This window comes from Opisthorchis viverrini, assembly GCF_000715545.1.
Source record: "Opisthorchis viverrini unplaced genomic scaffold opera_v5_66, whole genome shotgun sequence".
Taxonomy (NCBI): Eukaryota; Metazoa; Platyhelminthes; class Trematoda; order Opisthorchiida; family Opisthorchiidae; genus Opisthorchis; species Opisthorchis viverrini.
Window position 1 is genome coordinate 951150 of NW_008751723.1, and position 15994 is coordinate 967143.

Here is a 15994-nt window from a genome sequence, read left to right on the forward strand (position 1 = left end):
TTAGATGCGTAGCAATGGTTAGGTGACTGGTGGGTATATTGACTATAGTAGGCAAGTTAAACATTATTGGGGGGAGGATGTGGACGGGATTCGATGGAAGAAAAGGTGAAAAGTTGAGTGATATTTCTTGGCTGCACAAGCCTGGGATCTGGGTTTATTTGAGTCGCGAAACCATTAGCCTTTAACTTAGAAGTCCGTTCCATAGGGCAGTGAGTAGGGTTTTGAGGGACTTCACTGATTAAGTGGTTTAAAACTGTTGGTTGCGAAGGACTGGCCTAACCAGAAAGTACATGTTCCAACAGCTTGATGAGCATTGGAATGGAGTGTTGGAGACGCATATCTAGTTTCAGTCGGCAGAATTGACCACAGGTTCGCCGTTTACACATCGTCGACCGAAGGTAGCCTACAACAATTTGGTGTATAGTTTCGCTACCTGAAGCAATCTGAGCGTTTCAACTACCGCTGCTTATGAGGATCTTGAGTCCCTCCACCAGTTCATCATCTTTGACCGGGTAATCGGTTGACACTGTCGATGAGTGGACCACGATGATGATGAGGTTGGGCTGGTGATCATTGAAGCTAGTTAGCCGTATCTTCGATGATAAAGGTTTTCGGAGTGAATGACTTCAATGGAGGTGCAGTTCAGAGCTGATGAAAGCACATGGTGTCCACGGCTATCGACTAACCTAATCAAATCAGGTAGTCGAACTTCTGACAGGGAAACGATGTCCTCGTGATAGTCGGTCAAATTTAGTGGCTTCGCTACTCGCGCGGAAATGTATCCTGATGCGAAGCCGTAGCCTCTCCGGTGTAGCACGGGAAAATTGTTTTGTGATGCGAATACCCATGTTGTTCACTCCATGTTTGTCCCTACGTGACAGAAACGATAGTCCTCGTTTGCGTGCCCCACTCGAGTCGAGAGAAAAAGCAAATTGGAAAGGGCAAGCTGAACTGAGAGTACTCTTGTTCAGGCAGGAAATGTTGTACCACAGATGAGTTGATGAAATTTTTCAAGAACAAAATCGTATTGCTTGCTCAAAGTGACACGTGGGCAGTCAGATTGATTAAGACTATCATTGAGGTCTCTGGTGGCTCCAAACAAATGGTTCTGTAGTATCGGCACACTAGATTTTCAAAGGCATTCGTTCTCAGCGTATGATCCCATTTCTCCTAGGTTTGTATCGTTCAGCTGCAACACCTTTCGGTGCCTGGTTGCCATGTCACCCGAAGAATGCACGAGGACTGGGATGCTGCCAAGTTGCTCAAGCCTAGACAGAGGTCGAGATGCAGAAGCCGTATTCGAACCGCGGACCTTCCTGTCAGTGAATTTGTGCTCTAAGCACTAAGCCATCTCACCCCCTTTGTAGGTTGGTAGTGACGACATTAGTCTCATCAACAAGTCTTCCTTCAAACTTGCTGTGTTCGGTAGGGTTTGCTTCTCAGCTGCTTAACATGGTCCGCAATACCACCGCAGCGCACTTGAATCGCTCTTGGATTGCCTTTCAAAACCGTCCATCCTCTGATTCTCCTATTTTGCATGATTTGGCTGACCCTTTCAAATATACTGTTTTTTGGTGATTAGAGTTGATGAAATTGTGTGGGTGGAATAAGCAACAAATTCCATCTCGAGAACAACTGTATTTTGAACGCATCATCCAAGCTTTCCGAAGGAATCGCGAGGTATCAGGAGTTTGGGTCACAACTGGGGAAGGTGGGTAGAAGACGGTGATTTTGACCGACACTTGACCGCATAATTCAGTCGAAAGCATGGGAGATTGAATCGTGTTACACTCCGCCAAATGCATTCAAAAACAAGCAATTGTTTATTCTGGATGTTTTACGGACGGATATACTGTGGCTACATTACCCGTTCTTTTTTGTGAAAAAACTACCATGTATGCAAAAAACCGAAAAGGGATGCAGCTCCAACAGTCTACACTGGGAATACAGTGTCCCCTTTCTCTATAGTGGGGGTTCCTCTTGTCAGCGAAATCTTCTAAGCGTTCCAGCATGAGATTTTCCACATTCACTTTGTTTCACTGGCGGTATTAAAATTCATTCTGATTTCGATTCTGTCCAATCAGACTTAGTTCTTCTCATCCAATATGAGTAGCAGTCACTTTATGGTTGAACATTCGGAACGAAAACTGTGGAGTCTTACTGACTGTTTAGATAGACCCAAACTGTCTAGTAAGAAATCACGTGGCAGACTGATTCGTCTCATCCAAGAACTGGAGAAGTAGATCAGAAGGTGACTTGCCGACTGGAGGCGTATTTCACGACTCCTTAATTTTCTCCCAACTCCATGTCATGAGCCACTAGTCTGTTTGTAGACTTCGTACGTAATTTTATAAGGGCATAAAATAAGCTACTGTTACTTAGACGTGAAACATCACTCATAAGGCTGCTGAAAACGTTTCAACCCATGACCGTTTTCCTCCGGTTTGGTTTCGTTAAACTATACCTCAAAGTTATGAGACGTTTCTTCTTCCCCGATTGCGCTTCCCAAGTAAATGAAAAATTTTCGATTGCCTTGGAACTCATCACATGAGTCATTCGAACTCATGGCTTTAAAAACACCCTGTTCTGTGGTTTGTTGACAGAAATCTTATTCGAATGGTGATGGCGTGGCCGGACCGGTCGATTATGCAAAAAAATTGTCGGATTTCATGTCCGAGTGCTTGGCGATTGGTCCGTTCTTAGCTGGAAAGCTCAGTCAACTCTGCCATTGCAGTCTCAGAAGCGAATGGCTGTTTTCCCACCTTTCCGTCGTCAGCCCGACCAAAGCTTCTACGGGTTCATCAGCATACAGCGTTTACTAGAACAGTGCAAACAACATTTGCTAACTCGTCCCCACGCATTCGAGGCTACATAGCCATATGGGCACAGTTGGATCATACTTCCATACAGCATTGTAGATGGACTAACCAGAATGCAAGGAGGCGTTTGAAAACAGACACATTGGAAGAACATAGTACCTTCATAAAGGAAACTACTTACAAGGTTGCTGGAAACTCTTTGACAGCCCGAGACAGGTTTCGCCCTTCTTAGGGCTCATCAGGTAGGCGCAGTCCCTGGGTTTCCGTCAAGCTTATGTCTTACTTGAACCGAAATACACTAATTTGCAAATCAAGTTGGTTTTCACAAGAGACTCAACTGAATCTCTCGTTTATGATATTCTACAACTGAATCATGAGGCGGCCTGTGTGCAACACATTCAGTTGTAGAATGTCATAAACGAGAGATTCAGTTAAGTCTCTCGTGAAAACCAAATTGACTTACAAATGAGTGTATTTCTCGAGAACATAGTGCCTTCATAAAGGGCATTCATGGAAAATAACCGAATTGTCCCTGCGTGAAGCGTGCAGTTTCTCGGACAGTTTCTTTGGAAACAGTCTAGTTTGCTTCATAAATTTGATAATCGCGATCTTCATTAGAAGTAAGCGATGTTGTTGCTGGTTTTTCGGAAAACTGAGTAAAACATCATTGACGGATGCCGTCGAGATGTCATTTGCAGCTAGAAGGCTCTGTAGGTAGCCATGACGCATGTCGCCGGTAAACTTTTGCACAATACTGACTGTGTCGCTCACCGGTTTGAACGTGGTTTGTACTATTCAGCTTGCTATTCAGATTGAGGTATATAACTGCTAATCAGCTCGCTTAGTACGGCTACATGTCCCGCTGGGTCCCACCTGCATGACAGTGTGTCTAAACCAAAAGCGGCTGTCAGTGGATAGAAAGAACTGAGGGATAAACGTAGACTAACTTCCGAAAAATTCCGCTTAGACAGCCAGTTGAAGGGTAATACGCACTGTAGACGTCCATTAGTAGTCGCAAGCAACACTACTTGGAAGGCGTATTTCGAGATTAAGCAATACCGCCATGGTAAAAAGGGATTTTGGCCAAAATACATTGAAAGAAGAGGAAGCGAAGTTTCAGGAAGCAATATCTTTGACCGAATCTGACAGAGAGTAGTGACATTGAAAGACGCGGTGTGGATCTTATCTATTGATATAAGTAAATGCTTTTTTTTTTTAGCTTATTTCACTGAACGGTAGCTTAGATGCGTAGCAATGGTTAGGTGACTGTAGTAGTGTCCACTTAACTGGGCACTGACGATACCTTCTCGACTGGGGACGGTGAGATAACACTAATCTATTGATGTTAGCATCTGCGTTTCTCCGTACGAAGAAACAAGAGTCCCGTAGAAATACCAGCAAGGTGCAGGTAAACCTTTCACTATCCTTAAATACGACTACTGTGTCTAGCCAAGATGCACCCACTTAGCAAATCAAAGCTTGCATATGCGCTATTTTGTTATCGCAGCAAGCAATGCATTGTTGTCGCCATGGCGACCGTAGTGGCAAGAAGCATTAATGGATTTATTAATGTGCAAACATTTAGGTCAGCTCTGAGCGCAAGTGTACGACAATTGCAGGATAAATCATAATAAGCACATTCTAAGAAAGGATGCCCTGCACATAATCCTGTGAAATGAAGGATACAGTAGTTGAGCTGTAAGAAGAATACAAAAAAAAGGTTCAAGCAATTGGAAAATGTTTGGGACCGATTGGGAAGTCATCGTTTCAGAGGGGTTTGGTAAACAATCGGTGGAGCCCAGCAAAAAATCCACCGATTGTTTACCAAACCCCTCTGAAACGATGACTTCCCAATCGGTCCCAAACATTTTCCAATTGCTTGAACCTTTTTTTTGTATTCTTCTTACAGCTCAACTACTGTATCCTTCATTTCACAGGATTATGTGCAGGGCATCCTTTCTTAGAATGTGCTTATTATGATTTATCCTGCAATTGTCGTACACTTGCGCTCAGAGCTGACCTAAATGTTTGCACATTAATAAATCCATTAATGCTTCTTGCCACTACGGTCGCCATGGCGACAACAATGCATTGCTTGCTGCGATAACAAAATAGCGCATATGCAAGCTTTGATTTGCTAAGTGGGTGCATCTTGGCTAGACACAGTAGTCGTATTTAAGGATAGTGAAAGGTTTACCTGCACCTTGCTGGTATTTCTACGGGACTCTTGTTTCTTCGTACGGAGAAACGCAGATGCTAACATCAATAGATTAGTGTTATCTCACCGGGCATAGCCTTCCTCATAAATGATAATATCAAGTTACATTTTCTTCGGATAAGCTGAGGATATTGAGTGACCCCATAGACTAGCTAATATATCAAGGAGATGGTTGATAAGACAAGTTGAAGCGTGACCAGACAGTAGTAATTACATTCGGTTTGTCCTCAAACCTTCAGCTGTGAATGACGATTGCCACGCTAAGATACAATCCCCACGACTATTAGACCTAACACAGTAAAACCAGTGCAGAATTCATGTTGTAGGTTGGCAAGTGTTCCAAATAAGGGTGCTTGACATGTATATCTTTGTAATGTATACTCATAAGGGTTGCTGAAAATCCGTCGACAGCCCACGACCGGTTTCGCCCTTCTTGGGGCTCATCAGGTAGACGCAGTCCCCGGGTTTCCGTCAAACTTATGTTCTACTTGTAAACAAATTGCACAAAATTAGCGAATATACACTCATCAGATTGGTGCTTGACATGTTTTCTGAACCCTTGGTGTACCCTTCGTGGCGTCTATTTCATCCGGAGAAAAAAGCTGACATTCCTTTATATATTTAGTCCTCACTGGGGTTCTCCCATACAGAGTCTTGACCTACAATCAGAAGTCTGTTCACCTGTTTGTTCCAACATCCGTGTCTCTGTGAAACTGGTCTGAAATGCAGGCGTTTTTATCACCCGGATGAAATAACTGAAGTAGACATTTCTAGCCAGCACCGATTCATTATTCATTAAAATCTCAGTAATTGTTTTGAGTTTAATGAAATCAGTTCAAGTATGGAGATATAAATGGAAGATGACCAGGTATTTACTGCTTCTCTATAGAGGTTGCCTATCGGCTCACTGCTCACTACACTGCTCAAGAGGTATATTAATCTGTTTTCCAGAGTAAATCGTACTCAGTACTCAGTCCATCTATATGAAGTGAACTCAAGTGGAGCAGTTCATAATAGAACCTACTCGAGTTCTATTTGTACAAACATTGGAATAAGGTTGCACAATTGTCACTGATGCACGTGTTTCTGGCACACACTGATGCTGTCTCATACAGACTAGCATTACCTCAACAAGCGTGTAAGGGCCCTGCGCACAGAAGAGGTTGTCCGTACAGTGGCCCAAATTGAAGTAAAGAACAAACTTCGGGGTAGTTGATATCCAACTAGTTTGATTAGGCATCACTTACGAAGGGTGCTGGTACCGCTGGCGAAACCCAAAAGAGAATGGCTTGGAACAGCTACTATTCCATATAAACCAGGGACATCGGAGGTCATTTGAAGAATTCTAGACACTGCTAACATAACAGTAGCTTTCTAGAGGGGAAGTACTCTGTGCTCTGCACTTGTGCAGGGTCACCTCTCGGCAAACATAACCGGGGACTGTGTCTACAAAATCAAGTGTAACGACTACACTAAGGTCTATATAGGACAGACGGCTAGGAAACTTCACAACAGAATCGGAAAGCATAGGAGAAAAATAAACAGGCAGCCGAGAAACGCGTATGAATATCAAGCGTTCCTGAAAGACTCGGCAATCGCGGAACACACTAGACACGGGGCAGTAAATAGATTCAGAAAATGTTGAGGTTTTGAGGGGAGGACTACGGTCCACGTCACACGGACTGATCGCCGAGGCGGTAGAAATCGCCAAGCATCCCAGTGTTGATAGAGTAGAAGGCGTGGAACTGACAAGTGTGTGGAGAACGGTTTTTGATCAGTCGAGCTGATACGTGTTGTTATGCGGTCATCAGAAGGAGTAGTCATTACATGAATTCCACTTGACCTCAACCCCTCCCCTCAAACTGAATTGTCGCAGTACTCACAACCCCACAAAGACCGAGGAAAGTCTACCAGTGGCATTCGAGTTGAATCATCAACTGAAGCACCCTGAAGTGGAATATTGAGAAACCAAATTCGATCAGAATTAGCGAATATATACTCATTTGCAAACTAATTTGGTTTTTCGAGGGACTCACCCCAGCTGAATCTCTCGTTTGTGGTGTTTCCAGGTGACTGCGCCTACCTGATGAGCCCCAAAAAGGGTGAAACCGGTCGTGGGCTGTCGACGGATTTTCAGCAACCTTATGAGTAGTGCATTACAAATGCATACCGATCAGATCTAATTTGAAGCTATCCAAGTCCATCAACGCAAGAATTTGACAACCACGCTAACCGAAAAGAGCCGTTAAGTGACACTCAAAACTGATCTAGTGTGGTAATCTGATTGGTTCCCTGTCTGCCTTAAAGCCTGGCCAATTTGTTGACCTGCTCACTCGGCCTGATGAAGCTTTTGCGTCGAAAGTGAGACGTGGCCCAAATAAAATCTACCGATCGTTTACCAAGCCTTTCTGAATCTACCTGCACTTGCTTCGTGGCTCTGATTCTTGCGGTTATGCGGTTCATTTTCTCAGTCGCATTGACTCAGTTTTCGCCTTTTGGTGCATATGCTAGCAGTGGAAAGTCAGCGTGGACCTTATTACACGATTCTGTTACCTCTAGTGTGCAGCAGATAATAAACGTGGGTTGATATACTAGTTGACAGTATTTCAGAGCCAAACATATTTCACACTTGCTTTAAGGGGGCATCTAATCGAGAACCTTAGTGATAACGCGATACCGATATTGATGTTCTATGGATAACGTACTGGAATAACGCGCAACCCGTCTGAACTAGCGGAATTCTTTACGCTTTATACACTCGGGTTTGCTGTAAACAAGAACGTATGAGGGTATTATTTCTTAGCAGCAGTTTACGATCCCCTTTGTCAGTTTACTTTGTGTTGGATATGCAGTAAACGGGAATAACAGAGATCACGTTGCAGATGCCGAAACACATTTTGACTTCACTGAGGTAGACTTTCACATGTCGTTCTTGCGCTGGAAATCAGGGTCTTTCGTTTTGATTACTGTAAAGGAGAATGCCAGGCACCCTTCTGCCGACTTTTTGTTGACAGCTGAGGTAAAACACACACACACACACGTTATAATTGGTTGGTTCGTAAAACACACACACACACACGTTAGAAATGGTTTGGATAGTACATAACAGGTGTATAGACAGGGTCTTATACAAGTAATAGATAGTATCCGTTTTCCACTGACCACATGATCAAACGACAAACTTTGCTGGGTTTACGAAATTGTTTCACGTCGTTCCTCTCGAAAGTCATATCTTTCCCAGGATGAGAGGGAGTGGATACGGAGCGAATGAGACCAGTTGTACTCAGCCGTGGACAAAAAAATTAGACATCAGATATGCTGTTCGACAGAACGCAAAATAAACTACTGGGGAGGATAATTATACGAAGATTGTGCCGGAGCTGTGAGGTAAAATGAATTTTCCTATCTCGGGTCGAAACTTGAGAGAAAGCACTGTTTTTCAACGGATAGTTGTCGCTAACCAATTTACTAAGCATTCTATGCATTTTGCAAGCAGTTAGGAAAGCTCCCAATCACATTTCATCCACGTTATAAACCCAAGGTAGTTTAAAAATGAACTTAACAAAGATATCTGCTTAAAGCTATTCGTACTGACATTGGGAAATCTCTAGACTAGCAAGGGCTTTCAGTGACTCATATGCCGGCCAGCACAGATCATATGTCGGATTAAATGATAGAGACCCTCTGAAGGGGTGTTCCTATTGGCGGTGAGATTTTCATGGGCCCGGCAGTAATTTCGCAGCATCCACAGGTGACACTAACAACATGTTAGCTGATAGCGAATTCGCCGAAGTTTTTCGCACTGACATTTCGGATGCCACGAATGTGGCTATCATTACTTACGCGTCCCGAGTTTCATAGTCACATCTTTCCTCTAGAGAGAAGAGGAAGACATTTTAGCTATCGGGAAGTAAAGTATAAAAGCTAAGCCAAAGGTTTTGTCCTTCGCTTGGTGCTTGTTGCCGTATCTAGTCCACGTCAAGGTAGATCTTCACTGCAAAATGCTTTACACACAGCATCGCTCGCGTCACTGTTTTCTCCTGTTTCAATCGGGAAAATTAAATAGACTAGAGCCCTGGAAAGCTCACCAGTGCGATTGTATGCACGACGGACAGTCAAAAGTGTCATGACAGAAAAACCTCGGCTATAAGATAGGATGAGCCTCCGGGAACCATTGTTTACTGACCACCGCATATACTCATCGAGATAAGCGGTACCACTCTCGCACTATTCTGCAAATGCGCTTTCTCATGCTGAAGGTGTGGTTGGACTCAGTGAGATGTCGGGTTGTTGGTGTTACCGATTAGGTATTCAGGTAAAAATACGAGCGTCACCTGAGTACATTAAATAAGGTCCACCGTTGGCTTAAGCGAGGATTTACCATGCTTCATTGTTTCTTAACGGGCGACAGGCTGAGTCTTAGCAAAATGCTTTTTCGACATGTGGGGAGCCGATACTACTTCAACCGATTCTAACGAGTACTTTCACAGCTGGGAGACAAAGCAGCCAATAACCGGGAGTGGTAAAAATGTCTAGCATAAATTGACAGCTTGTCCCCTTTGTATGGATTAATAGGTCCTGAAAGTTTACAGCTTATCAGCAACAAGGAAAAGCGGCCTTGGAACGAATTGTCAGGGTCTTCAGCTAGGTCACTTGTCAAGAAAACGGTTAATTCCTAGTGTGTTGCTGAAAGGTCATTTAGATTGGAGTTCCGATACCTCCACCTCATCCTTCCGGCAACGACCGGGTAAACTAGCGAACAAAGCTGGAAAACGGTTGGCACACTCATACACCGTAGTTTGCTGGACGGCAAACCAAACGGACCAGCAGTGCAGACCATACTCGTTTGCTTCAGCGCTAGTGGTAAATGCATTCCAGCCTATCAGCTTTTTCTTCGTACTTGATCCAATCACACCAGACCGAAACATTCCGTGAACCTATGGCATTCTCATCTGTTTTGGTCTTGCCTGCTGGATGTAGGATCCAATTGGCATCAAATCTGCCAACAGATAGAATGTCTACCCTCCAAGCTGCAGTCGTGGATGCACAAGTATCACGATTGGTCATCGGTAAGCGCTGGGACGAACGCTCTCAAGACGAATGTCCTCATTGGCCTGCTGGCGAAAACTGATCTGACAGCCTATTTGTCGAGGATTTCTACGCACCGAATTGTCCAATTCTCTTAAAGTATCGTTAACGCGACTTCGTGCCATACGTCACCACAGCTCTTGGTGGTCGGTTGTCGCCGCAACGACGGCCTATCGCCCGCATAGGCGCATGAGCATGGCCCAATGAGCCGAGGTATGGGTATCTAGGATTGCACCAATGGATGACGCGGCTAAGCGAGTCGCCAGGACACCTGCCAATCACCCACCGCTGGATGCTTATTCGCTCACTATTCTGCTATATGAACACATACCAAACAGCGAAAGCATTCCGTAACGTCCAACGACGATGCTGACTGAATTCGTCACCGTTTTTGTTAAAATGCACTGTGCGCCATTTTGCGCGCCACTTTTAAAATTGCGCGTTCGTTTTGGTTTGCTGCCTGTTGTGGCACTGTTTTGGCGACAATCCTGCGAATATGTGAGTAGATGCGTAATATATGATGTACTTTTCTTGCGACCGGTAATGGTAGCTGGTTCTACTAGTGGTTTATGCATCGAGTTGACTAAATAAACTGAAATTCATTTCATTGCTATCGGTCCCATTCTATAAATTTGTGCTCAGTTTTTATTGCTTCCTGTCTAGTGCATTTAAAGGAAATAATTGTCAAATCCCACTTGGTTAATTGTATTATAACCCAAATCAAATCTTACGAAACAAACTATGTGTAATATTCACTGGTTGAGACAGGTCGATTGGGGATTGAGATATCTCGCCTCGGCTGGCTACGGCAAGAACCTTTTGTTGCCAGCTGGCACGGGTTGGGAATAGTAGAAAAGGAGCAGCGTACAAAGAGCCGGCATCTGGTGTCTACACGTTAGTGGAGAGCCGGTACACAGGTGACTGATTAGCTGTTATTTCTGGTTCAGCTGTAGCACCCCTTTGGTGCCTATCTGCCATGCTAAGGACTGAGATACTCTCAGGTTGCCCAGCCTCACACGGTGAAAGGAGACAAGTCTGGAGAGAGCCGGTTACCTAGATCCTTTATGGTGTCTGTGTAATATCTTCCGGCCCATTCTCATCTGGCACGACAAACGAGCTCGCCTAGTCTCCGAATAATATATGGACGCACCTTTCCACGTTCAGAGGAAGGTACCAGTCTGGGGACCACTGCTTTTTAGCGTGTACATGTGCTCTAGACTGGTCATCCTCATCATCGACAGCATGACATCAGTGTTCAACACTGATGCTTCACTGGCGTATCTAGACTGGTAGTTTTCAGTGTGTTACGTTAGCGTTAAATGACTGTCTGGTTCTAGCGTTACAACGCAGAAACTTCTTTCGTTCCACCTAAACACACGCGGTTTGCTTGGCGGACCCAAGTTTCAGATGTTCGTCACAGTAACCAAGCATCAGTCCTGACAAGCGTAACTGGAATCTTAATGAATTAGGATGGCTGAGTGGATGCCCGATCCATGTGCATTTGAACGGGTTACGCAAGACCGAACTGTGCGGTGGGATTAAGCAGTAGATCGGGTAGCAGATTGACCTCGCATGTCCTGAGGTAGGATCAGCCGGCGTAGCACATTATCGGTTAGCACTTTGCACTTTTGGTTAACAATAGTTTCGATGGTGGACAGTAAGCTGGAATGCGAGATGGCTCAATAGTCAGAGCGCGAATTTACTGGTCGGAAGATCCGTGGTTCAAACCCAACTTCTACATCTCGATTTCTGTCCGGGCTTGGGCAGACTGGGAGTATCCCATCCTTTATGCTTCCTTATGGTGGCATTGCAGTTAGGCACCAAAAGAGTGCTGAAGGATTTTTTTGGAATGCAGCATGAGCACTACCGGTCTTTTGAGTCTATTTTTGCCCGAGTTACATTTAACGCCTGGCCACGTAGAATAGGGTTAGTGGGTGTCGGTCACCATTCATATGGTAGGCAATGAATTGGGCACAGATTCAAATCACTATTCATATCTTGCAAGTTGCGTTAGATCTGAAGGTGACAGACGAAGTTGACGCTTCAAACTTAGAGGTCAGTACTACCACTTGCCAATTCGCGCCACTTGTGGAATCAAAAAGGCATACTACTGAGTCTCACAGGACGCTTGCAGGCTGTGTTGCCGTATGGTTGTGAGGCTTGGCCAATTCGGGTAGGGGATATAAAACATCTTCAGGTAAATGACTAGCAATGCCTTAGGATCAAGTCTGGGATTGGCTCACATCAGCGAATCAGGAAGTCTTCGGGGAAGCAGGGCTACACTTCACTCAAGGAATGCATCTAACAATGTAAGCTGAGGTGGATGGGCCATGTGTTGCACGCCATTACCGCCTGCCGAGGAGGGCGTTGTTTTTTCTTGCCTGATTTGAAGTGACAAAAACCTAGATGTGGGCAGAATTCTGTATGACTGAAGGGAATGATGTTATGGAAAGTTTGGGCGCGGCTGATGCTGTTCACCTTCCAGGATGGGGTCCACGTGACACTTCCTATGTTTGGCTGGAACGATATGCAGACTAACTGGTATCACTGGCGTCCAGGATGTCAGTTTCTATCCACGATTATTGGTTTAAGGCAAGACTGCCCTCTTTCACCTTTTCTGTTCAAACTTTTGTTGATGTTCTGCTTGAAAATTCTCTGGGTGCCTCTGAAACTTCGGAAGTCGAAATGCTCCCGGGACGTTTGCCCACAGATATTGAGTATGTTGACGGCATTGCTCCATTTGGTTCAGATCCTTCCCAAATACAGATGATTGAATACCTCTGCCGCACGGTTTGGCGTGCGCTTCACACCTGCGAGGTGGCTCAGTGGTTAGAGCGGAAGGTCCGTGTTTCAAACCCGACTCTCTGCATCTTGACTTGTCTAGGTTTGGGCAACGTGGCAGTATCCCCGTCCTCGTGCTTCCTTCGGGTGGCATGGCAGCTAGGCACCGAAAGGGTTTGGTTTGGTCTGGTGGGAACATCGGATTGATAGTGCTGAAGTACGCCAGATTGTCTTAGGAAGAAGGAACTCTATCGCGATAAATGAATTACGCTTCCTAGGTTACGCTGGTTGGAGAGTGTATTCCGCATACCAGAAGACCGCCTGCCTCGCAGAGCTCTTTTCGCTCAGCCCTGTGCTGAGCAGAACCGACATAGAGGTGGACAGTGTATGACCTGGCTACGAAGTATGAAAACACTAACCGGTAAACTGAATCGGGTCCACAACTCCCACCTCTCTGGATGAGGGCCCTGGGTCTCACCTCATCAACGGTTAGTGACACTAACAGAAGTGGCCCAATCTTGCGGTCAGTGGCGCTCATGCATCAAAGCTGTCGCCTTCAATGCGTACCTACCCAGTTTCCGAACAAACTAAACACGTTCATCATCTCCAAGACTTGGCTGGATGTGTCACACCCTCCCGTTTTCTGGTGATCGGAACTGTAGCAGCTGGAACCAATATGCATGTGGTATACGGTTTGTAGCTGATAACTTGACTGATTGATTGATCCCTGCCCAGTTTGTCCGACTGCGTGCCGGAGGCTTCGGCACCCAGGATATTTGTCGCGGGTTAGCCCTAGGCCTCCCTCCGTGTCATATTTCTTCCAATTTGAGGCTTTATTTAGATAAATTGACCGAATAGTACGGCATCGAAGCTCCAGTGTTCTCTGATTTCACTGTCAGTGATGATTATGGGCACGGACTTTTAAGTCAGAGAGGGGGGTCCGCGAATGAAGCCCTGCGTACTCCCAAGGTGGATATGACAACCAAGGCCTCTTCTCCGACTTTGGCAACCATGAATTGTCATCCGACTGAGACTGAGGAGGACGGATTTTATCGAGATTTGTCACGACTGCTCCGGTCGGCGAGTAGGACGGGTATGGTGACCCTGGTGGGAGATGAGTGCCTGTGTTGGACAACTAAGGCCGGAAGAAGCACGGTTTGGTTGTAGATGTGGTGTCCATGCTCGGCGTACGGATAATGTGAAGCGACCGCTTGAGCTGTGTGCTGATCATCGTTTGTTCCTAGATTGTACGAACGTCCAACACAAAAGCTCAACCGCAACACAACCATGAAATCGATTGGGCCATGTGGTTATCAGTTACCGATGAAAATTCAACATTGCCGTTCCTTCTGGAGTACACAACTTGACTCTGATCGTGCCATTGTGTTGACCCGGTTGTCACTTCGCTTTCCGTCAGCATCATGAGTGAACAAGCAGAGCTACTCCATTCATCATCTTTGACAAGTTTCAGTAACTCGGGAGTATCGATCTGAACTGCCACTCGGAACGCGTGGCCATTGGATGACGAAGAATGCTTGGAGAATGAATCGGAGTGAGTTAAGGTGGCTATGTTCTCAGCTTTCAAAACTGTTTGTCCAAGTCATCTCACTCGACTAACTGAACATCGGATATCGTTAAGGTTGCTGCTAGAAAGGCCATACAAGCAACTGGTAACTTTGATTGTCTATGCAGATCCTTCAAACACCGCATAATCAAGAGCTTGAAGAGTGATAAAGAACGCTGGTGCATTTCGCAGTCCCAAGAAATGGAGGAGACTCGCTGCAGGCAACAGCCGCGCCCTATTTCAGCTGATTTGGTCAACCAATCAAAAGAAGCCAGGTTTCAGTAAAGCTATATGGGGAAAGGCGGAACGGTAATTCACTCAAATTCGTCGTCTCTAGTGAGGGGCTGAGCACTTCAACGAACAGTTCAGCTGATCTCCTTCACCATAACCTCTGAAAATATCCTGCGGGCCTAACTGGAACATCTACACCAGCCCGGCGTCAACAACAGATATCCAGTATGGGATATCAATTCTTCAACGCGACAAGGCCTATGAACTGAACGGTCTACACTACGCACTTTTCAAAGGTGGCGAGGTCTTGGCGAACAATCTGACGACTGTACTACAAAAGATTCGGAGCGATGTAGGAATGTCAGTTTAATGGAGCTCCTTAACCGTTATCTCAATCCTCAGGAAGTGCGCTAGAACGTCACGCACCTGATAACCGTCACATATAAGGTGCTCGCTGGCATTATTTCTCACAGGTAGATGGATCACTGGAATTGACGGAGAATCAAGCTGGGTTTCGCCCTGTCCGAGGATGTACCCACCATATATTTACCTTGAGACAAGTTCTTTGGCAGCTCCACTCTTTCAAACGTCCCACGTTAGTCATTTTCCTTGATCTAGAACCTGCTTTTGACTCTGTCGATCGTCAGCAACTGTCTGGTGTCTGGTGATCAATGGTGTTCCTTTCAAATTCATATCTCTTCGGAGAGCACCGTATGTGAACTCTTGTGTACGGGTACGAGTATGTGGCAAGCTGTTGTCCCAGTTCACCACGCCCAGCGGTGTAAGACAACTTTGTTATTGATATCATCATCATTATCGGCTGTAATAACCGCGTACTTGTCGTACAGTGGTTGTAGCTGTCACAGTTTCGTTCACCAATGATTCGGAGAGGTCGGGTAGGTAGCTGCGCATTGGAGGCTGAAGCTGATAAATTAGTGCGTAAATACAGCACTATAGGTAGACTGTTAAGTGGGGGGATTGGGAAGGGATCTATGCATTGAAGGCAATAGCTTGGATGCATGAGCGCCATTGCAGGCGCGACTGGGTCATGTCTGACAATGTTTCTAACCGTTGATATGGCCCGTCTCGATGTATCCATCCAGGTAGACGGCAATGATCAGCGCAGCTGAATTTGCTGGTAATGGCTTTTGTACTTTGCTGACAAGTCATTGTTTGACCGCCTCTGGCTCTTTTCCACCCTTCACTTGGTTGTGCGAAAAGAGTCATTCGAGGAAAGTCGGTCGACTGGCCTACGCAGCACGTGGCCAAGCCAGCGCAACCTGTGCAGTGTGA

General features: G+C 45.5%; 1 protein-coding gene across 1 annotated transcript in view; it reads left to right on the forward strand.

Moving 5' to 3' along the window:
* Nucleotides 1-10259: 10259 nt before the first annotated feature.
* The window catches only part of T265_04195 (hypothetical protein), a gene marked incomplete at both ends in the record, with an annotated part of 14477 nt that continues 8742 nt past the window's right edge, over nt 10260-15994 (forward strand). Inside the window, one exon of the mRNA XM_009168877.1 lies at nt 10260-10623. Within this exon, the coding sequence (XP_009167141.1) occupies nt 10622-10623 (2 nt within the window). The remainder of the gene's footprint in view (nt 10624-15994) is intronic.